The following is a 22,505-nucleotide window of genomic DNA, read 5'->3' as shown; positions in this document are numbered from 1 at the left end:
TAAGTGTAACTCTTTAACCAACTAAGTCAATAAAACTTTATATTCTAAATTAAACATCAAATTTGATGAACGCGTGACAATCCTAACAATATAAGTTCAACTTTTTAACTAATTAATCTCTCTCTATATATATAATGCATAATTTGACTTTCTTGGTTTGTCGGGTATCGAGAACTGTGACTAATTTGAATATATATGTGAGAGTAAATGAATATTTGAGTTGGGTCGTAGGTTGACCTGACCATAAATTTGAAACGGTTAAAAATAAAATTAAAAATGATATATGTGAGTTTCGAACTTGATAAAAAGACATATGAAACAGTATGAGTCACAAGATATCGACTAATTGACTAATTGATAATAAATATAAAATATAATATATATATATACACACAAAATTATAAAGTTATTCAACAATCTTAAGTGGTCTCAAAGTTAAGGTGTTCATATTTCATGCGTAAGACCAGGGTTCGAATCCCAAAAATTGTAAATTTATAAGTGAGTATTATAAATATTTGAGAGATCGATGTTAAAAATGCATTCTTGAGTATAATATATTGTGGCACAACTTTTAAACAAAGGATAAGAGGCATGTGAAAGTGTGAGGTCAGATTTATTGGTTGGTTTGACGAGCATTTAAAAGTGTGAAGTCACGAGATGTAGGTCGGGTGGTGGGTGGTTTATCAGTCGAGGAGATAAAGAGACATATGAAAAAGTGTGAGTCTCAAGATGATGGTTAATTGGGAGTTAGTGATTGGTTTGACGAAGTATAAGAGGTGTGTGATCAAGTGGTATTGGTTGTTGATTTGTTGAAGTGGGGGTAAAAGAGGTTGTCTAAGATTGATGGTTGTTTACCGAGTAGGTAAAAAGTCACATGAGAGGATAAAGAGACATATATAAAAGTGTGAGTTATAAGATGAGGGTCACTTGGGGAATTAGTGTTTTGTTTGACGAGTGATAAAAGGTGTGTGATCGATTGGAATTGGTTATTGATTTGTTGAAGTGGGGGTAAAAGAGGTCGACTAAGATTAATGGGTCGTTTGCTGAGGGGATAAAATAGCATATGAAAGTTGAAGTTGGGTAAAAGAGGTCGACTAAGATTGATGGGTGGTTTGTCGATAGGATAAAAGAGCATATGAAAAGTGTGAGTCACAAGAGATCAACTAAGATTTGGTGGGTGATTTTTCAAGTGGATAAAAGAGGCATATGAAAAAGTGTAAGTCACACGAGGTCGACTAAGATTAGTAGGTGGTTTGCCGAGGGGAAGAGGTATGTGAAAGTGTGTGAGGTCACATAAATGAAATGTCGATTATGATTTGGTGGTTGGTTTGCCAAAGTGAGGGTAAATATAAGAGGTCTTCTTAACAAATTAGATATTAGTGGTTAAAAATATATGTATGAGATGTTAATTGACCGAAGTGGTCGATTGGGGGTAAAAGAAGTCGCGATAAGAGTCAATATAATGAGATGCGAGGTGGGGATTTGTGGTTGATTTATCGGGATAAGAATCCGATAAAAAATAGATATTGACGGTTAAAAATATATAAATGAGATGTTGATTGATTAGAGTATAAACGTGTGTGTGACCGAGATTAGATGTCAAAATTAGGATTGGTGGGTGGTTTGCCAAGGAGATAAAGAGACATATGAAAAAAGTACGAGTCACAATATGAGAGGTCAATTGGGGAGATTGATGTTTGGTTTGACGAGGGATAAGAGGTGTGTCAATGTGTGTGTACGGACATGAAATGAGATGAGATGTGGTGATTGGTTTACAGGAAGTGGGGAATAATTTAAGAGGATGGTAACAAATAAGATATTAGTGATTAAAAATATATGAATGAGATATTAATTACCGAAATGTAAAAGTGTGTGAGGTCACGAAATTAGAGGTCGATTGTGATTGGTGAGTTATTTGTAGAGGAGATAAAGAGACATATGAAAAAGTGTGAGTCACAAGATGAGAGGTCGATTAAGCTTTAGCTATTTTGTTTTTTCCTTTTGTCATGCTTTCTCAATTCGTGACTATATAAGAAAAACTTACAGTATCAATAGATACATTTCCCTTCCCATTAAGTAACGTTGTTTTTAAATGTTCAAATTCATTAGGAAGAAACGATACAATATCAAGGCCATATCTTCATCCTCAAATGTCACATCAATATTTAAAATTTATGCTACTAATTAATTAAACTTAGGGATGTATTCATTCATGGTGGTACCTGACTGGTAATCAAACCGGAACAAACGTTTTTTTTCATAAGGAGCTTATTCTGACCATTTTTCTTCATAAATTTGTCATTTAATGCTTGTCATAGTTTCTGTGTAGAAGTTTCGTTCTTCACGGCATACTTCTGCTCTCTAGATAGGCACGATCAAATTGTTCCGCAAGATAATTGATTCATGATACTTCATTCTTTTTCTTCTATACCATTTGGTTTCCTGACCTCAATAGCAACATCTAAACTCTGTTGGAAAAGACAATCTAGAATCTCACATTGCCACATGCAAAATGCCCAGTTCCATTAAATACCTTCACTGCAAACTTCAAATTTGACATCAGGGTCCTTGTCCAAGATAACGAAGGAGTTGATGCCCCTTTTGAAAACTCAGTCATCATGCCAAGGACGAACCTTCGGCTCTGATACCACTTGTTGGAGAAAACTAATATAATAAAAGAAGAAACGAAAGAAATAACACATTAAGAATTTGATAACGGAGTTCGGCCAAATGTTGTTTACGTCTCCGAGCACTAAAGTTATCAATTTAATATGGAAAAATATTTACAAATATTGGGTGCAATAAATCAAAGGGAGGAGAGTTTTTTTATATAATAAGAAACTTCCTCAATTCTCATCATCATCCAATGTGAGATTCCAATTATGCCAAAAAAACAACAATATATCGTTTTTATGATCACCTACGAATTGGGAAAGTGTTTAAGCATGTCATTAGAAATCTTCGAAGGTAAAATTTTGGGTGATTAATAGATAAAGTAAACTTAGAGAATTGGTAGTTTGAACATTCTTTTTAACTAATTTTTAAAGAAAACTCAATAAGTTTTTATTAGAATAGAAGTATCGTAAATTTTGGGTGGTTAATAGATAAAGTAAACTTAGAGAATCGGTAGTTTGAACATTCTTTTTAACTAATTTTTTACAGAAAACTTAATAAGTTTTTATTAGAATAGAAGTATTGTATTTGATCCTTTTGGAAGATATATTGAAAATCAACATAGCAGATACGTTAAAGAAATAGTTCGTGTTGAGAAATCAAACCTTGAACTAATTTATTTAGTTATTCCTCGGGAAATTGAGAATCAAAATCAATTTTTATTATGATTTTATATGACAAATTGTAATATTTTTGATTAATTAACCCATTATTTGAATTGTAATAATTTTTTTATATTGGCATTTACCTTAATACATCTTCCTTGAGTGACCTCAGTACCTTGTGGGTATGAGTAGGAAAAAAGGAGAAATTAGCTCCATAGACTTAATAGGGAACCTCCCTCATAATTGTATTGATTTATTCATAGTTGTTGACATGAATTAAATTAATTCACAACGGTAACTCATTTCCAATAGGATAAAATGATTTTTGAAATTAGATCTGAATTTGGAAGTAAATAAAATTCATTACAAGCATTTTTTTTTTTCAATATCTCTCATACAAATAGAATTTATCAATTATTATCATGTTTGAATTATATATAATATAATTCAAAGTGTTTTCTTTTCAATTATATTAATTAAACAATATATTTCATAAATTCTCATCAAATGTTGAATTTATATAATTAATTAGTCTTTATCAGGTTTGAATTATATATATATATATATATATATATATATATATATATATATATATATATATATATATATATATATATATATATATATATATATATATATATAATAATAATAATAATTCAAATTATTGAATTGAGAGTGTTTTTATTTTTTATAACCTCAATAAATGAATATTTTTGGGATTCTAAAAAAATATTTATTTCAAGAGATTATTTATTTATCGATAAATAAATAATAATTTATTTAAATAATATTATTTTTAATTATATCATTTTCATATATTAAATTGTAGATAAAGTTAGTTAGAGTTAAGATGTGTATTAAGATGTTTATTTAATACTTCGTGTCTTTGAAAATTAATCAACTTCGTTAAAATCATTAAACCAAAAATAATAATAATAAATAAATATGTATTCATTAGAGAAGGTTCTAGATTTAAGATAATACATTACATAAATTCTCACATCAAATGTTGAATTTACATATAAAATAACATTTTATATCCTAAATTAATTAGTCTTTTATATATTAATTTTTATCATGTTTGAATTATATATAAAATAATATTTTGCAAAATAACTTCTTTGTTTTTATTTTTTAAGGCAAAAATGACATTAATTTTATTTGGTGATACACATAATGAATGAAATGGGAGTATTTATTTTATTTTAAATTTGTTCTTTTAGAAGGTTATATTTGGACAGGACCAACTCCACGTGACCCCCCGCACACAAACTCGATTAATTGCACCAACTCCACGTGACCCGCACACAAACTCGATTAATTGCACCAACTCCACGTGACCCGCACACAAACTCGACTTATTACACGTGACCCACACAAACTCGACTAATTGCACGTGACCCGGACGCAAACTCGACTAATTGCACATGACCCGCATACAAACTCGACATGACATCAAGGCAGTTAAGGATATCCACCCCTTGGCTAACTTTGGAATATCCTCCTACTCACCCATTAAGACTCAGCCTATACCTCTTGTGGATTCAAAATGGAACCTAAGACAACGACTCACACATTAAGACTTAGCTACCCTTATGGATTCAAAATGGAACCTAAAACCTTTGGTCTACAAGATAATAGATTTGGAAAATAAAAAACACAAACAAATCACAAATTCATGTTTTTTTGTGTCAGTTTAATTCTAAGGTAGCTATGGCTAACATGGTCACAACTCTTTGTTGAGGTTTTTAAGTGGAAATTGAACCTAGACTTTTATTAAGAGGACCCATTAAAACTTGAGCTGGCCAACTCACCAGCGCAGAAATCATGTTCTCAATGTTGGTTATATGGGTTGAAAACACAAGAATGAACTTACAATTAATAGAGAAAAAAAGATGCAATAATTTATTAAAGATGGAGAATCTTATTATTATCATAGTAATTTCCATTGCATATTCTTCTTCCAAGCAACTATAGTAGTAATAGTAAAATACAGAAATTCAACAAGCAAACCACAGCGAGGAACTTACGGGATGAACGAGGAAGCATGTAACAAGGTTGGCTTTTGAAGAAGGGTTTTCAGAAACCATGTATCTTAATACGATCCTTCTTCACAATCCCAGCCGTAACCAGAAAACTTGAAACATTCTTCCTTTGATCACCCTGGAGTTGTATAACCTTCCCTAACTCTTTATCTTGAACCACTGTCCCATTACAGCAGAATTCTTTCTTCAGATCCTTTAGGATTTTCTCGTAGCTGAATTCTTTCTTCAGCCCTTGTACTGTCGTCAAGCTTTTTCTACCATTTCTCTGTTGTACACGAATATGAACGTATTCTTTCGCTCCAGGAGCACCCGAATCGTCGTTTGTATCAGCGAATGGATCTGTTTAGTAGTCAAAACATAATCTCAGATTATTCCATAATTTGCTTTCTTTATGTTAACAATCAAAGAAGAAATTAGCTCACCGAAAGTAGTGGGGACCTGGATGTCTATATCAACCATGTACTTTGTCGGATATTTGCTCGGAACCCTAGAGATAACAAAGAAAACGATCAATTAATTAAAAGCAGGCAAAAATCATGATCGAATAAACCCTAGGTAATCAAGGATCAATACAAGTTCTATAAACAGATGAACATAAACAATTATAGAAACTAATAATGAATTGAACAAGAACTAGAGTCATCAGGTAAGGTAAACCACGATAAGAATTTCACGATCAAACAAACCCTAGGTCTGGCCAAAGATAAGATCAATCTAAGAAACGTCTTCCATAATCAGTTGAACAGAAACAACGATCGATATGAATAACTTGAATAATGGATTCAACAAGATCTAGAGTCATCAGGTAAGGTAATCTTGCTCGGAACCCTAGAGATTAGGGAGAGAACCGATCAATTAATTAAAAACAGATAAAAATCATGATCGAACAAACCCTAGGTAATCAAGGATCAATACAAGTTCTATAATCAGATGAACAGAATCGAGACGAATAACTTGAATAATGGATTCAACAAGATCTAGAGTCATCAGGTAAGGTAATCTTGATCGGAACCCTAGAGATTACGAAGAGAAACGGTCAATTAATTAAAAAAGGCGAAAATCAAGATCGAACAAACACTAGGTAATCAAGAATCGATACAAGTTCTATAATCAGATGAAAAGAAACAACGATCGAAACGAATAACTTGAATAATGAATTCAGCAAGATCTAGAGTCATCAGGTAAGGTAAAAACGATTAGAATTTCACGGTCTATAGCCGAAGCTGATTAATCACAACTAATAGATCTTAACAAGAATCAATACAAGTTCTAAAATCAAATATGCGATGAACATAAACGATCTTTCGTCGACGATCGTGACGAATCATTACCAGATCTAGAGTTTTTTAACACGAATAATCATCAGATAAGGTAAACAACACAAAATCTCAAACAAAGTTCATAAAATTTTCACACGATCAAACAAGATCTAGCCAAAGGAACGTGAATATATCTTGAAAAGGATCAATAAAAGTTCAAAAACAGATGAACAGAAATCAAACCTTGAATTAGTTTGTTGAGTAGTGATCGGGAAATTGAGAAATCGAAATGAAAGATGAGATGAGATGAAAATTGATTATAGAGCGAGAAGAATATATATAGAGGTGGTTGTTGAATGAATTTTAAACACGATAGATTAGGTCGGTTTAGATCGGACGGTCAGCGTTGATTTATTACCTCTTTTAAATGCGTAGATTCAACGCACATTAGTGGGCCCCCATCTGTAGGCGATTGAGATGAATACGGAATGATGACAGCTCATTAAATTGTTTATTATTAGTAAAGTTTCAATTTTTCTAACTATTAATAACCATAAATAAAATATGGTTTTTTATAGAAAATATGGATTAAAAAAAAAAAAAAAAAAAAAAAGCTCATTTAGACGTATGTACTTGTACAATTAACTCACTTAGACGTATGTACTAATAAAAGGTCATTAAAAGAGGCTAAATGAGCCAATTTTTGATAGTTAGTACGTTTAAATGAACTTTTATTAGTACATACGTCTAAGTGAGCTAGTTGTACAAGTACATACGTCTAAGTGAGCTTTTTTTCCTTCTTTTTAATAATAAAAAAATTATTAGTTAATTATATATTTTAAATAAATTAAAACTATGTACCAAATCTAGAAAATTAACGTTTTTAAAATGCATAAGATATTTTGTTTCATAATGTAAAGTAATGAGAATAAGGATATTTTAGGGACTTGTATGGATTTTTTTTTTAAGAATAAATATTATATGTACATGATTCAACAATTTCTGCGTAACTAACCGAGAATCAATCTAAGATCATATAAACGTGAACCGAGGATCAACTTGAGATCACATAAACGAGGAATGCATTTACTATGCTACCCTAGTCTTATTTTACTTTTACCATTTCATTAGGTTTCGAAAAATTCACGTAGAATATCGGTTTATTTGTTTAAGCTAAAATATACTATAATATATTAAAATTTTCTATTGAATTAAACTTAAAACTTAATAAAAAAAAAAATATATATTGTCGTGCTAATTTTTAATCCAATCTGAAAAACTTTGTAATTTAAATATGTACCTAACCCGCGAGAACTAGTCACGCTCAGATTAGAAGCAAATACAACTTTTTTTTTTTAAATAAAATAAATTTAAAATTACACTGAAAAAACTTAACAAAATTACAAATTAAGAATTTTGATAGTGTTAATAATATTAAATTTAAAATTAGAAAAAAATAATGATTCATGAAAACTATTTTCTATTTCATAAAAGGATTAATATAATTCAATTATTAATTCAATCATTATTTAATTTTAAGTGAATACAACATTCATTTAAATAATTGTTACATAGAGTTATAACCGAACTCATTGCCATTAGCTATGAGTCTCCCAACCTATATGTGTATTCAAAATTTGTAATCACCAAATAAATAACCAAAAAAGTTACATTTTTCAAATAAAACTAATTTTGTTTTAATATTTGATAAATATATATTTTCTATTATTATTATTATAACAAAAGCTACTTTTCAAAATCCACTAATCTCAAATAAAAACAAGACCGAACACTTTGAAGCATATAGAACATGGTAAATTATTTCCCCATCAAACAACAAGCAACAAGTAAAAAAAGAAAAATTAAACAGGAAAGTTCAGAGCTCTGTTCTTTTCAGTTCTTTTTAAAAGGGAAGTTGGGGTTGGTTCATCTTTTCATCATCTCTTGTCAATCAAAATCAGATGTTAAAGACATTGAACTGGAAGTTAAAAGAAAAAGATGATGAAAAAGATACTTTTACTGCTTGCTGAGATTCCTTATGACATATGGAAGGATGCCTCCATGATCAAAGTACACCAATTCCACCTACACCACATGTAAAAAGAAACTCCACATTAAAGGGTCCATAATACATACCAAGAAAAAGATGAATAGAAAAAACAGATGCACATATTTGTTTTAGAGTTTCGGATGAGATTCTGTTTGGAAACCAAGTCTATCTAAACTTATGCACATTTGGAGCTGTATATAGAAATCCATTGGTTGTTTCTTAGATCAGGATGTTCCAGATTTGGCTATTTCGTGGTTATTGGTTTCATTTGAAAACATCATTTCATATCTTTTCTCATTTTCTGATCTGGGTGTGGATTTTGTTTCGAACAAAGTCTATCTATACTTGATCAGACCCACATAAAAGAAGCTGTTGGTGGAGAGATCAATAAACTGTACAAATTTCATGGTAATTCACACCCTTTTTCATACCAAATGTATTTGGATCTGTATCTAAAATTTCATTGGTGAATATTAGTTGTTTGTGAACACGAAAATCTTTGGAATGAAAAAATTGTAACAATTCAGCCAATAATAACAAACGTGCAAGACTTTTGGTTTTTAAAAGTGGAAATTGTTAGAAAAGCCAGGGATTATTACCTCGGTATCAAAGCGAAGGATGCATGTGAATGATTTTCCATTGTCAGTAGTGACAGTAACATCCTGGCCAGGCCTAATTTCACTGGCTTTACTTGGAAGCTCTATGCTATAACGCTCATGACCAGTTAAGCCCAATGTATCTGCATCCTCACCAGATTTGAAACAAAGAGGAATAACACCCATTCCAACCAGATTACTGCGATGAATTCTCTCAAAACTCTTTGCAATCACCGCTTTCACTCCCTGAAACCAAGACAAGAAGAGTTAAGAGAGTGTTGAAAAAAGCAAAAGAAGAATGGGAATAAGTTTGTTTTGAACTTGCATCAAAAGTTTGTTATGAAAATAGCTCAAAATGAGTCTCACCGTCGGTTTTCTTTTAACAATGTTAAATATCTTACATAAACAATCCCTTATTTGTTTTAAATCGGATCCGTCCCACCTTCCATCATCTCTCCACTTATTTTTTAATTTGTTTTTGGCCTTCTCCATTTATTCCAGTTTTGGGCAATGGAGGAAGGCAAAAACCAAAGTAAGAGAAAAGTGGGTCGGATCCAATTTAAAACCATTGAGGGGTTTTGTTAGTATAAATATCATATATTTAAAATGTTAAAAGAGAAATTAACGACAGACTCTTTTCGAGCCATTTTCAGAAACTTAGCAAGTGAACTGACAAAAATTGAGCAAGCAAAATGAAACTTTTGATGCAAGTTCAACAAGAAAAATGAACAACTTTGCGAAAAAACAAAATAAACAAGTTACATATTCAACTCACCAACAACATTGGACCTTTGGCAGCCCAATCTCTTGAGCTTCCACTTCCATATTCTGCTCCAGCCAACACAACAGTGCCTTGTCCAGCAGCCTTGTACCTCTGTAGCAACAAATTCAACAATTTAGAATACCAAATTATGAAAACAAAAAAAAAATGTTATATGTTTCCAACTCTTATTACCATTGCTGCATCATAAACATAAAGCTTCTCTCCAGTTGGAATGTGGACTGTCTTAGGACCAACTTCTCCGTTCAATAACTTATTAACAATGCGAATGTTAGCAAAGGTACCCCTAGCCATAACTTCGTCATTTCCTCTTCGGCTTCCATAGGAATTGAAGTCTTTGCGATCAACCCCACGTTCAAGAAGGTACTTAGCAGCAGGGCTATCCTTATGAATACTTCCTGCTGGAGAAATATGATCGGTTGTGATGCTGTCACCAAAGTTAAGCAAGCAGTAAGCATCTTTGACTCCATTCGGACCAGGTGGGTCGACAGTCATGCCCTTGAAATACGGAGGATCGTGAATGTAAGTCGATTTTGAATCCCATTCATACAGACTCGAAGAAGGGACCGAGAGTGAATTCCACATAGCGTTACCATTGGTGATTGCTTCATAGGTACTCTTGAACATATCAGGTAGCACACTTGATTGAACAACCTACAACGCAAACAAAACACAACTTATCACTTAATCTACAAAATTAAGCGCTTAAGGCTAAAATGGTCTTACGTACTATCTGGACATTAGTTTAACATTTTATCAAATAAAATTCAGATATTTTCATTTGGTTTATTCAGCATTTATTTTTCAGACATTTATTTAATTTGGCACCTAAAATTCAGTATTAAGCACTTAATTTTCAGTTTTATAAGACACACCACACCTAGGATTGTTATAAACTCTCTACCTCGGCAATTTCTTCAGTGCTAGGCCAGATGTCTCTGAAGTATACACTGTTACCATCTTTTCCTGTTCCGATGGGCTCCTTCTCAAAATCAATATCTACCTGCAAATAGAAAGTTCAATTGTTCAAGCTGGGCAGGCACTGTTTATACTATAATCACTGCACTCAATATTTTTCTATTCTAGATATTATTCTTTTTGAAAAAGGTCAAGGAAATCAATAGGAAGTCATTTAAACAAAGAACAACAAAGGTAAAACAAAGATACTATTCCAACTAAATTATTTATAATATAACTAGTATAATGAATTAAATATTCATATTATTACGAAGAAACAAATAAAATGAGCTTAAAATTGTTATATTTAGTATTCTAACAAAAATAACATATATAAATATTAATGTTAGTAGCATTAACAAAAATATTCTAATATAAAAAATATTAAGAAATAATAATACATTGACATTGTAAATATATAAATTAAGATGATATTACTGTAATTATTCTAACTAAAACTATTTATAATATAAATAGTCAAATATTCTTATTATTACGAAGAACAAAAAAAATAAACTTCAAATTGTTATATTTATTATTCTAAAGAAAATAACATATAAATACTAAGGTTAGTAGCATTCTTATAAATATTCTAATATAAAAGTAGTAAAGTAGCATTGAGATATCTTACCGTTCCAGCTAGTGCATAAGCCACAACTAATGGAGGGGAAGCAAGATAGTTGGCCCTTGTTAGGGGATGAACACGGCCTTCGAAATTTCTGTTTCCAGAAAGCACGGCGGCAGCAATAATATCTGCAAATGTGAAGGGAATAAATAAGGAACAAGACATCAAAATTCAAAATAAGCTACAATTAAACATTTTATGTTATTCCTCAGACTGAAAACAATTTTCTTAGTTTTCCAACAGGAAAAAATTAAAAAGAAGAGAAAGTACCATTGTCTGTAATAGCAGATGACACTGATTCATCAAGATCTCCTGAATTGCCAATGCAAGTTGTGCAGCCATAGCCAACAATATTAAAGCCCAGTTGATTCAAGTACTTTTGTAGTCCACTGCATAAGCCAATTTTCAGTTAGCATAATGTTGGAGCATTTTATTTTTAACTTAATGAGTAGAGCACAATGGACGTATTTGTTATCATACTATATGATCCAGATCATGATTTGGAAAAATATACATTTGTTACGTTTGCAAAAAATCACAAGATCTCGAGAATAATCTGTGTGATGGTGAATATGATCATGATATAGAAAATAACCTTAATACCATATGAAGCCAAAAATCATCATCTTATACCAAACAAACAAACAAAACTTGCAATTTTAACTTTCACGATTTTTCAGGTATAAACAAAATATGGAGAAGTAAATATTTTTAGCATAAATGAGCTGCTTTGGTTTCTGGTATACATTTGTTTGGAAACTCAATCCCTTTAAAAAATTCAACTCTACAATTTTTTTAAGCATTGTCTGTCTACAGAATCTGGGATAATAATCCAGCCACAATTCATTTGGCAAATGCAACTGTAATCTCACTTAACCACAATTTTTTAACCAGGCACAACAAAAAAGAAAGAGAAACTCGTCACATAATAAATTGACAAAATCCCATATAACCACAACTTTCTAAAACAAATTCCAGTAACAAAAAGGGCTCAATTACCTCTGAAGCAGGTATTTAGTAACAACACCAGAACCTGGAGCAAGACTTGTCTTTGTCCATGGCTTAACCTGAACATATTCAGGTTACATAATTAATACAAGAGTAGTGCATAATAACCTTATGCTGTACTAGACTTGTGTCTACTACAACAAAAAAGATGCTTTAAGATGGGGGCTGTTTTGGTATGCATTTTTTTTTTCATTTGGATTATGATCCAAAAAACCTATGCATTAACCTGATGTTGTAGTAAACTTGTGTCTACTACGGCAAAAAATAATACGAGGAAATATGGTTTAAGGGTTAAGACATAATGATTCATTTATAAATTAAAAACAATAAAAATTCAAGACTCTTTAAGAAAATATGCTGTTTTGGTATGCATTTTTCATGTGGAGTATAATCCAAAAATTCTACATTTGTTATGTTTACCAAAGATTACAATGATCCTGATAATAATCTGGATCATTATCTAAAAAAATCTCTATTCACACTATAATGTAGATCATGATCCAAAAAATAATCTTTATACCAAATGAACCAAGAATAACATTATAATCTGGATCATGGTCAGAAATTTTTTTTAATAACTTTGACAATTTTCCAAAGAAACTTATGACAAAATAATAGTTTTCAAATAGGCTCAATACGAACCTCCAAGCCTAGATCACAGGCTTTCTTTGCAACAAGGGCAGCACCAAGCATGACACTAGGATTCGAAGTGTTTGTGCAACTTGTAATGGCAGCTATTACCACGCTACCATGCTTAAGCTCAGCAGGCTGCCCATGGAATGAGAAATTTGCAACCTTAGGTCGTTCTTCAATTGGAACACCAAATCCCTGAAAATAGTTTAATAATTTTAGACCTAAGCCACAAGAAGGAATTGAGGAAATTGACTTCACGAAGCACCAATCTAACACAAAACATTTTCAACCAATACTGTCATCAAGTGCGCGCATCATTTTATAAAAACAAATTAGACATCTGAGTCTAACCTTGAAACCAACTTTACTCGCAACGCATGAATGCCAGTCAGCTTTCATGTCTTTCAAGGGAACTCGGTCATGGGGTCTGTTCAGTTTACAGTTTATCGTCAATCAAAGCAACCATTAAATCAAATATCAAAAGACATTCTTTAAGTGATCAATATTACATTACCTCTTAGGTCCAGACATACATGGCTCAACCTCTGCTAGATTAAGCTCCAAATATGACGAGTACACTCTTTTTTGTTGAGGCTGGATTGTAAAACCATCTCATCAGCTTAACAGGTACACAAAAACACTAACTATATAGTTTATAATTTAAAGAGAAACATGAATTTCTTACCTCATTGTAATCAACAAACATTTTGTTTGCACGCAAATAAGCTTCAATCCTTGCCACCTAAATAGCAACATCAATTAGAGTATCCGTTAGGCTATGTTTGGATGAGTAAAATTGGAAATAGAATTGAAATAATAATTTTATGTTTTGAGAAATCATATAATTACAATTCCGAAGTGGGAATGATGGAATCAGAACATAAGAAATCATATAAATTCAATTCTACTTGATTATAATTCTAATTCCATATTTTAAGTCATCAAACAAAACAAAAAGTATTTGAAATTGAACCCCCAAAACATAGCCTTGCGGTTTCTCTTTCCATAATACAGGGTTTAGATTAGAAGAGATAATAAAAATCAGATGAGATGCCAAGAGAGAATAGAAGGAGAAAAGGCCAGGACAGGATAAAACATTCTTCATTCATTTCATTTCATACAACTGAGCCTATCTAGTTATAGTCAAGTTATTTGTTTATAGTTTATGCACCATTTTCCTTTTTTCATTTTGTGCTAATTTCTTGCTATTTTGTGTAGTTTCTTTCTGTCCCCATTGGTAGCAAGTCAATTTACCTGGGCTAGAAAAGAAAGATAACAACTATATCTTGGGATAAGTTTTTTCTTTTATAATCAGTGGCTAGGAGCAGACTCTGGATCAGAATCCTTACTTATATTTCTAGTTGTCAAATGGTTAGTTCTTCTCGGGCTCTAACTAGCTCTTGATAGGTTTCAAATTTGCTGTCAAAAGCGATTACTCAAAGCAGAAATAAAAGAAAACATAATAAAAAGTGTAGGGTATAATTTACTAATTTTTTTAAAATATTCCTAACCCTACTAGACAACCCAAGAGTTGAAACTAAAAAAAAATGATTCTGTTGGTGCCTATGCTGAGAGATTATTATAATACTCACAGTTTCATCACTTCTTCCAGTTAACTTGAGATATTGTAATGTTACATGATCCACAGGGAAGAAACCCATAGTTGCTCCATACTCAGGTGACATGTTTGCAATAGTTGCCCTATCAGCTAACGATAATTCGCCCATACCCTCACCTGAAATTGTATGCAAAAAAGTTAACCAAAGTTGCATGAATAGAATGAAAACAAGATAGATATATGAATCCAGTCTTGAAAGATCATATTACCATAAAACTCAACAAACTTGCCAACAACACCATGTTTCCTTAGAATTTGTGTAACTGTCAGGACTAAATCAGTTGCTGTGACACCACTACGCAATTTCCCAGATAATTGGAACCCAACAACACCAGGCAATACCATGCTCATTGGCTGTTAAATATTCAGAAAACGAACATAAGTTCGATTGGGTAAAAAAAATAGACATACTATAATAATTTTGTTTTAAGTACCTGGCCGAGCATCACAGCTTCAGCTTCTATTCCTCCAACACCCCAACCAGCAACTCCTAAACCGTCAATCATGGTTGTGTGAGAATCTGTCCCTACCACACTATCTGGGTAAAGAACTCCATCTGTGTTGAAAACAACACGACCAAGGTATTCAAGGTTAACCTGAAAATGATGAAAAGGAAATTGATGAACATCGAAACACCTCTTTGCCAATGTGTATGTTTTCAATTCAGTGATAAAAGAAAAAGAAATGAACTAAATTTAAAATATAAATAGAATGTTAATTATATTAAACGGTCACATGATAATCAGACTGAAATAATATATCTGGAGAAATGTTTTAGACAAATAAAAGTTTTGCTGCAATCTGAGATGAAAAAATTACCTGATGGACAATACCAGAACCAGGAGGAACCACCAGCATGTTTCTAAATGCTGTTGAACCCCATCTCAGAAAACCAAACCTTTCTTTGTTTCTGTGAAATTCCAACTCCATATTTGCCTGAACTGCATTCTCACTTCTAGCAACATCAACCTGAACTGAATGATCAATGACCAGATCAACTGGAACCTGAAAATAGAAACCACTTTAGTATTTTTTTTTTTCAAAAATAAAAATACAAGTTTGTATTAATAGATAATAGCAAATTGCAGCCGCAAAACGATTAACGTCCAAAAGAAATAGAAAGGGGGAAGAAGGCCTCTACAAGCACAACAGATAACCTTCAAGCATGAAGATTATGATCAAGTAAGAACATTTGAACAAAGAAACACCAAAACACTGACTACTAATAAACCATCCCACCAAGATATGTCACCTCAAAATTCCTCTGAACTTACTTCTTAATTTACATGATCTAAATTAGTTTCACTAATGCTTTCATTTAGCCAAATTCATCTTAATGATTCTCATTTTCTCACAATTAATTCTTTTTTGCTTCTCATTCTTCTAATTTGTTCTTCTGTTTTTCCATTACTAATTAACCACTTCTCTAAGGAATCATACGCTTTCTTCAGACCAAAATCCGAATCCCCATTCAATGCAACTCCCATTATTTCTTTTTTTTTAGACAATGGTTTCTTTTTCTATCCCACAGCCACATGACCCACACTTAATCAAGGTGATTACAGTGGGAATCGAACTTGAGACATCAACCTCTTACGTTTAAGACTCTTACCACTTTAACTAATCTGGATGGGTAATACATCTCCAATTATATCGAAAGAAGCCTCTTAGTATCACTAGTAACAACTTATACATGTAAAATGTAATGGTATACCAAGATTATGACAGTTCAATACATGCAGCAAACCAAGAGTTTGTATTATGCGGTGAGAGGATATAAAATAGCAAGGACAGAAACAGTACCAAAGGGTTGATTTTGTTCGGATCACTGCCAAGGCTGTTCATAGCATCCCGCATACTTGCAAGATCGACCACAGCCGGAACTCCAGTGAAATCCTATACAAAAACAGAAAAGGATTTAGAACTTGAATTTTTTCATGGGATTGAGATATCATAAAAGCTAATAATATCAACCTGTAGAAGAACACGAGCAGGTTTGAAAGGAATTTCAACTTGCTTTGGAGATGTGTTCTCCCAATCAATAATCTTTTCAACATCTTTCTGTGTCACTTGGAAATTGTCACAGTTCCGAATGGCTGATTCCAACAGGATCCTGATTGAGAATGGAAGACTATCTACAGTATGCCAAACAAACAAGGAAATCATTTTAACTCATCATTTCCAAAGACCCAATTAGCATAAGAATCTGAATGATAAACTCAGTCAAATAGTCATGTTAAACGATGAGAAAGACATTATTTAGAATGAATCATACCAATCCTTGGATCATTAAGTGCAGGTAAGCTATAATATTTTCCAAATTCTCCACCTTCAGGCTTGGGTAAGCTGGTGAAGATGCTCGCAAAAGGATTCTCTGCAGCTGAAGTGGCAGGAGTTTTAACAAATTAACACTTAGAACATACAAGCAGATAAAGAAACAAAATTAGCATGTTCAAGAAGAAGATACAAAAGAATATTAAAACTTTTTGTAATATAAAAGGTCAATTCAAGCTTCGAATCCGATACTTATCAGATATTCAAAGATGTTATTCGAATCAGATCAAGGATTCAAATCTTACCATAAACCCATATACAATATCATTTCTAAGCTTCGACATAGAAAATATCGATCCAATGAAAATGACTAAAATCGAAATCCTAATCTCTATCGAACTCGTGGTCAACACACTCCATCTAAGAAAAAATAAAGAGATTCTAGAAAAGCATGAATATACCCATGGTCGAAATATTCCGTTGGATCGCGGAATTTCTGATCTGAGCTCTAGATCGCAAGTGAAGATCGCGAGTCCAAGATCGAGAGGCAGAGGAGATGCAAATGGATGGAGAATCGATCAAAGAACAACGAGGGTATAGTGGATTAGAGACGGAAAGTCTAGAGGATAAGGTAGGAATCCTACTGATCCTATAGAGAGACGATACAAATCGAACACTCCGAACAGCTCTGACTATGGGTGACGATGATGATGACTGAAATGAGAAAGTGGGTGGTTCGATATGCATGACTAAATGTCTATATCTATCTATATATATATACGGTCTTAGGTGTTAGGTGAGAACAACCCTAAAAATACGGTCTTGACCCGATTCGTCTTTATGAGGATACAAATACATACATATTGAGATCATATAAACGAAAGCTCTTCATAAGCATGATCAATGGTGCCTTCTTTTTTCCTTGGAAGAGACTAAAAACTTGGATAATTTTCATAGAGACGTCCGCATTTGTTCTTCCTCTTTTGGATTTAGTTGAAGACTTTAAGCACAACAAATAATAAAAAATTCATTGTTGAAAAAAAAATTAACTTACACAAAAATCTTCAAGAAGGGCGATAATTAGCTCCTCAATTGACTTTACGGGATTTCTAAAACAAATATGAGATAGTATCATATTATACCCCTGTTGGTCGAATATAATTATTGAAAGTACGACGATTCTATAAAAAAATAATAAGAATTGTAACCCAACAATTTAGTCTCGCCCATATCTGTTGCATCGATTGATTCGATTCAAACATCCCAACAATTATCGAGTGATTCAGACATCACGAGAGCGGATCTATGTTGGGACTCGGGTGAGTTTTTTTACGGTAAAAATGTGATATTACTTCATAATTTTTTTAAAATTTTCAATTTAATTACTATTTAAAAAAAATAATTTAAACGTATGTACTTACTTGTACAAATAACTCAGTTAGGCGGTTGAACTAATAAAAGTTCAGTTCATTTAAACGTACTATTAAAACTGGGTTAATCTAACCTTCATTAATAACCAAGTTAGTTTTTTTTAATTTAATATTTATTTATTTAATATTCATTTTTTCTCTTTTTTTTATTAATTTATTTATCTCTTTTTACTATTTTTTTCTTTTGTCTATTCTTTTTTTATTAATTAATTAATTCATTCATTTATCTCTTTTTATTATTTTTTCCCTTTGTTATTTGATTATTTTAATTTTATTTATTTTTTCTACTATTTTGCTTTTTTACTATATCAACGTATCAACATAGATTATTTTAAAATTATTTAGTCTTTTAAAATTATTTGGTCTCTTTTAGGAATTAATACTAATGTATAAAGTACTTTAATATTTATTATAATATTTAATTAACTAATTTATAGAAAAATATATTCATTCGTCCTACTCTGTGATTTTTACTTCAACTTGTGGAAGAATAGTTTGCACGCAAATAAAATTTTTTGAAAAAAATATTATACAAGTAATTATTTAATAAAAATACTTGAGCAACATATTAAAATATTAAAATATTAAAACATTGAACTACTTTATATATTTTATATATTACAATATTCAAGTAAGTATGAATTCTTAAAAGAGACTTACTAATTTCAAAATAATCTATGTTAATATAGAAACAAACAAAAATAAGAGAAAAAAGATAATCAAATAAGAAAAGAAGAAATAGTAAAAAGAGATAATTAGAATAATTAATTAATAAAAAAAGAATAGACAAAGAAATAAAGAAATAAATAAAAGATAAATATATTAATTAATTATAATCAAATAAGAAATAGTAAAAATAGATAAGTATAATAATTAATTAATAAAAAAAAATAGACAAAGAAATAAAAAAATAAAAAAAATAAATATATTAATTAATTAATAAAGAAAAGATAGAGAAAAAATGAATATTTAATTAATAAATATTAAGTTTTTAAAAAACAATTAATCATGGTTAATGACGAAGGCTAGATAAGCCAATTTTTAATAGTACGTATGTTGTATGTATGTTGTATGTTTAAATGAACTTTTATTAGTTCATACGTCTAAATGAGCTAATTGTATAAGTATATACGTGAAAATGAGTTTTTTTTTTATATTTTTTTTTATCTAATTATTAAAAAATGAAAAAATTTATCTTTATTCATTCGTTTTATAAAAAAAAATTAGTTAGTTTTTTAAGCACACCTTAATTTAGATTCATGAATCAGTCTCTGGACATCGCCCACTAAATTCTAGTCAGCTAGTCAGCTAGTCAGGTTCAAAATAACTGAAAATATTCGTCACCCCATAATAATGCAAAATAAGTCGTCCCCGAAAATGAAAAAAAATTTAAGCAACTTTATTTATATATATATATATATATATATATATATATATATATATTTCCCCTTAGAAAAGAAAATGTTATGATAACTGTTGTGAAAATTTGACAAAGTTTGTTGTTTTTTTTGGAAAATTAAAATCTAATATTGTGAATGAGAGAAGTTTTTTAATATATAAAAAAATTATCCTCACAATTATAATCTCACATCAAAAAATGATGGGAGTGAAGGGAGTTTCTTAGTCTATAAAAGAAATTTCTCCCTCTTTGGTTTATTGTACTCAATACTTGTATATATTCTTCCTTATTAATTGATAGTCTTAGTGTTTGGAGACATAGACAATATTTGACAGAACTCCGTTATCAAATTCTTAGTGTTTCTTTCTTACACTTCTTATTTTATTCTATCAACTTGTTGTGAAAAACTAATAGAATAAAGAAGAAACGTAAGAAAAAATACATTAAGAATTTGATAATAGAGTTCGGTCAAATGTTGCCTACGTCTCGGAGCATTAAAGCTATCAATTAATAAAAAAAAATGATACAAGTATTAAGTGCAATAAACCAAATGGGAGAAAGTTTCTTTTATAGACTAAGAAACTTCCCCCACTCCCATCATCTTCCGATGAGAGATTCTAATTGTGAGGAGAGTTTTTTTTATATACTAAGAAACTTCTCTCACTCTCATCATCTTCTGGTGTAGGATTCTAATTGTGCAAAAAAATATGATATCTTCACATTGGCACAATATCTAATACAAATCTTCATTATTAAAAAATAGTTTTAAGTGCTTCCAATTGGCGCTCTTTAGCGCCGACTCAAACGCGGAAGATGTTTACCAAATTTAAACAATGTTTCATGTTTTTCATCTTGAACTTTTTACTCAATTAATCCTTCAATTTGTCAGTTTCATATTGTCTATTTGATGTTATCATCATATCATTAACGTACAAAAGTAGATAGATATAAGATTAATCTTATAGTTTGCGCAAATACACACAGGAATCGAATTGACTTCTTCTGTACTTGTGATTTATCATAAACTTGTCAAGTCGTTTGTACCATTGTCTCGGCGATTGTTTCAACCCATACAATGATTTTTTTTAACTTACAAACTCAATTTTCTTTATCAGCAATTTTGAATTCATTTAATTGAGACATGTAGATTTCCTCGTTCAATTGACCGTGTAGGAATGCGGTCTTCACTTCCAGTTGAGCTAGATCCAAATTCATCTACGCTACCAAGGCCAACAAAATTCTAATGGAATGGTGTTTAAAAATAGGAGAAAATACATCATTATAATCAACTTTTTCCTTCTGAAATCGAATTTTTCAGAAATCCTTCTTTCTTAGCCAATATCCATTTACAACCAATAGTTTTTTTTTTCCCTTTTGGTAGATGTGTCAACTTGTATGTCTCATACTTCTGAAGATATTGCATCTCGTCTTCTATAGCACATTTTTATTTTTCATTTTCAGTACTTCGAATGACATTTGAATAGGTGGATGAAATATCATCTATGATTGAAAGTGCATAGGTCGTCATGTCAACAAACCTACCTAGTTTTTAAATAACACGTGTGATATGTTCACAACAATTGATTCATGTTGTTATGAAAGTTCTTGGATCGGAACTTCTTCCTCATCTGACTCTTTGTATGTCGTTAGAGAGTCACTTGTAGTTGGGCTTATGTTTATATGTTCAAACTCCACTTGTTGCGGAGTACAATCAATCTTGTATGGTGTTACTTTATTCAACATTGAATAATCGTCAAAAGTAACATCCCTACTAATAATGGTTTTTTTTCATCCAAACACCAAAGGCGATATCTTTAACTCCATGAGTAAATCTCATAAAGAGAGTCTTCTTTGCTCTTGGATCTAACTTTGATTCAACTACGTGATAATATGTTGTAGAACCAAAAATATACAAAGAATCATAATCAGTTGCAGGTTTTTCCAGACCATATCTTTAATGGAGTTTTACCACCAAGTGTAGATGATGGTAGACAATTTACCAAATGTTGAGTGTATGACAAAGTTTCTGTCCAAAATTTCATGTCTAACCCAATATTAGACAACATACAACAAACTTTCTCCACCAATATCTTGTTCATACGTTCTGATACTCCATTCTATTGTGTTGTTTTTCTGACTATGAAGTGACGAACTATGCTACACTCTTGGCATAACTTATGGAATGAGTCATTCTTATATTCTCCATTGTTATCTATTCAAAGAATTTTGATACTTCTTTCTGTCTCGTTTCACCTTGAGTTTTTCATTTAAGAAAAATCTCAAACGCTTCATCTTTGTTTTTCATAGTAACACTCATACTCTTCTGGAAAAATGTCATCAACAAAAGCAACAAAATAATGTCTACCTCCAAGAGATGGGGTATTGGCAGGTTCCTAGACATCTGAATGCACATAGTCCAAAATACTCTTGGTGTTAAAGGTAATAGTGCCAAATTTTACTCATTTTTTTTCAGAACACAATGTTCAAAAAAATCTAATTTATAAACTTGTGTACATTTCAACAATCCTTGTTTAACAAGAGTTTGCATAGAT

General features: G+C 31.2%; 2 protein-coding genes across 2 annotated transcripts; both read right to left on the bottom strand.

The window, feature by feature from the left end:
• Positions 1 to 5,161: 5,161 nt before the first annotated feature.
• On the bottom strand, positions 5,162 to 6,906 carry LOC124945362 (protein translation factor SUI1 homolog 2-like). The gene is made up of 3 exons (XM_047485784.1): positions 6,826 to 6,906; positions 5,746 to 5,810; positions 5,162 to 5,662 (listed from the first exon to the last, which is right to left on the bottom strand). The coding sequence occupies exons 2-3, from the start codon at positions 5,780 to 5,782 to the stop codon at positions 5,358 to 5,360; spliced, it is 342 nt and encodes a 113-aa protein (XP_047341740.1). The 5' UTR covers positions 5,783 to 5,810; positions 6,826 to 6,906; the 3' UTR covers positions 5,162 to 5,357.
• Positions 6,907 to 8,351: 1,445 nt separating this feature from the next.
• On the bottom strand, positions 8,352 to 17,871 carry LOC124910403 (aconitate hydratase, cytoplasmic-like). Its single transcript, XM_047451039.1, has 20 exons — positions 17,586 to 17,871; positions 17,126 to 17,230; positions 16,825 to 16,985; positions 16,654 to 16,746; positions 15,670 to 15,855; positions 15,285 to 15,446; positions 15,060 to 15,204; positions 14,825 to 14,967; positions 13,918 to 13,974; positions 13,747 to 13,826; positions 13,584 to 13,659; positions 13,242 to 13,427; positions 12,591 to 12,658; positions 11,862 to 11,980; positions 11,598 to 11,719; positions 10,914 to 11,012; positions 10,184 to 10,663; positions 10,004 to 10,102; positions 9,232 to 9,474; positions 8,352 to 8,667 (listed from the first exon to the last, which is right to left on the bottom strand). The coding sequence occupies exons 1-20, from the start codon at positions 17,869 to 17,871 to the stop codon at positions 8,599 to 8,601; spliced, it is 2,979 nt and encodes a 992-aa protein (XP_047306995.1). The 3' UTR covers positions 8,352 to 8,598.
• Between the last annotated feature and the right edge of the window lie 4,634 nt (positions 17,872 to 22,505).

Source organism: Impatiens glandulifera, chromosome 7, assembly GCF_907164915.1.
Source record: "Impatiens glandulifera chromosome 7, dImpGla2.1, whole genome shotgun sequence".
NCBI classification, from domain to species: Eukaryota; Viridiplantae; Streptophyta; class Magnoliopsida; order Ericales; family Balsaminaceae; genus Impatiens; species Impatiens glandulifera.
The sequence above is the reverse complement of the archived record's forward strand: the minus strand, read 5'-3'. Positions and strand labels throughout refer to the sequence as shown.

Coding starts and splice junctions, on each gene's coding strand:
- LOC124910403 (XM_047451039.1), bottom strand. CDS start 17,871: ATGCATATCGAACCACCCACTTTCTCATTTCAGTCATCATCATCGTCA. Junction 13,827..13,917: donor TGTTTGTTGATTACAATGAG/GTAAGAAATTCA, acceptor TTTACAATCCAG/CCTCAACAAAAAAGAGTGTA. Junction 10,103..10,183: donor ATGTTTATGATGCAGCAATG/GTAATAAGAGTT, acceptor TTGTTGCTACAG/AGGTACAAGGCTGCTGGACA.
- LOC124945362 (XM_047485784.1), bottom strand. CDS start 5,782: ATGGTTGATATAGACATCCAGGTCCCCACTACTTTCG. Junction 5,663..5,745: donor CCAGGTCCCCACTACTTTCG/GTGAGCTAATTT, acceptor ACTACTAAACAG/ATCCATTCGCTGATACAAAC.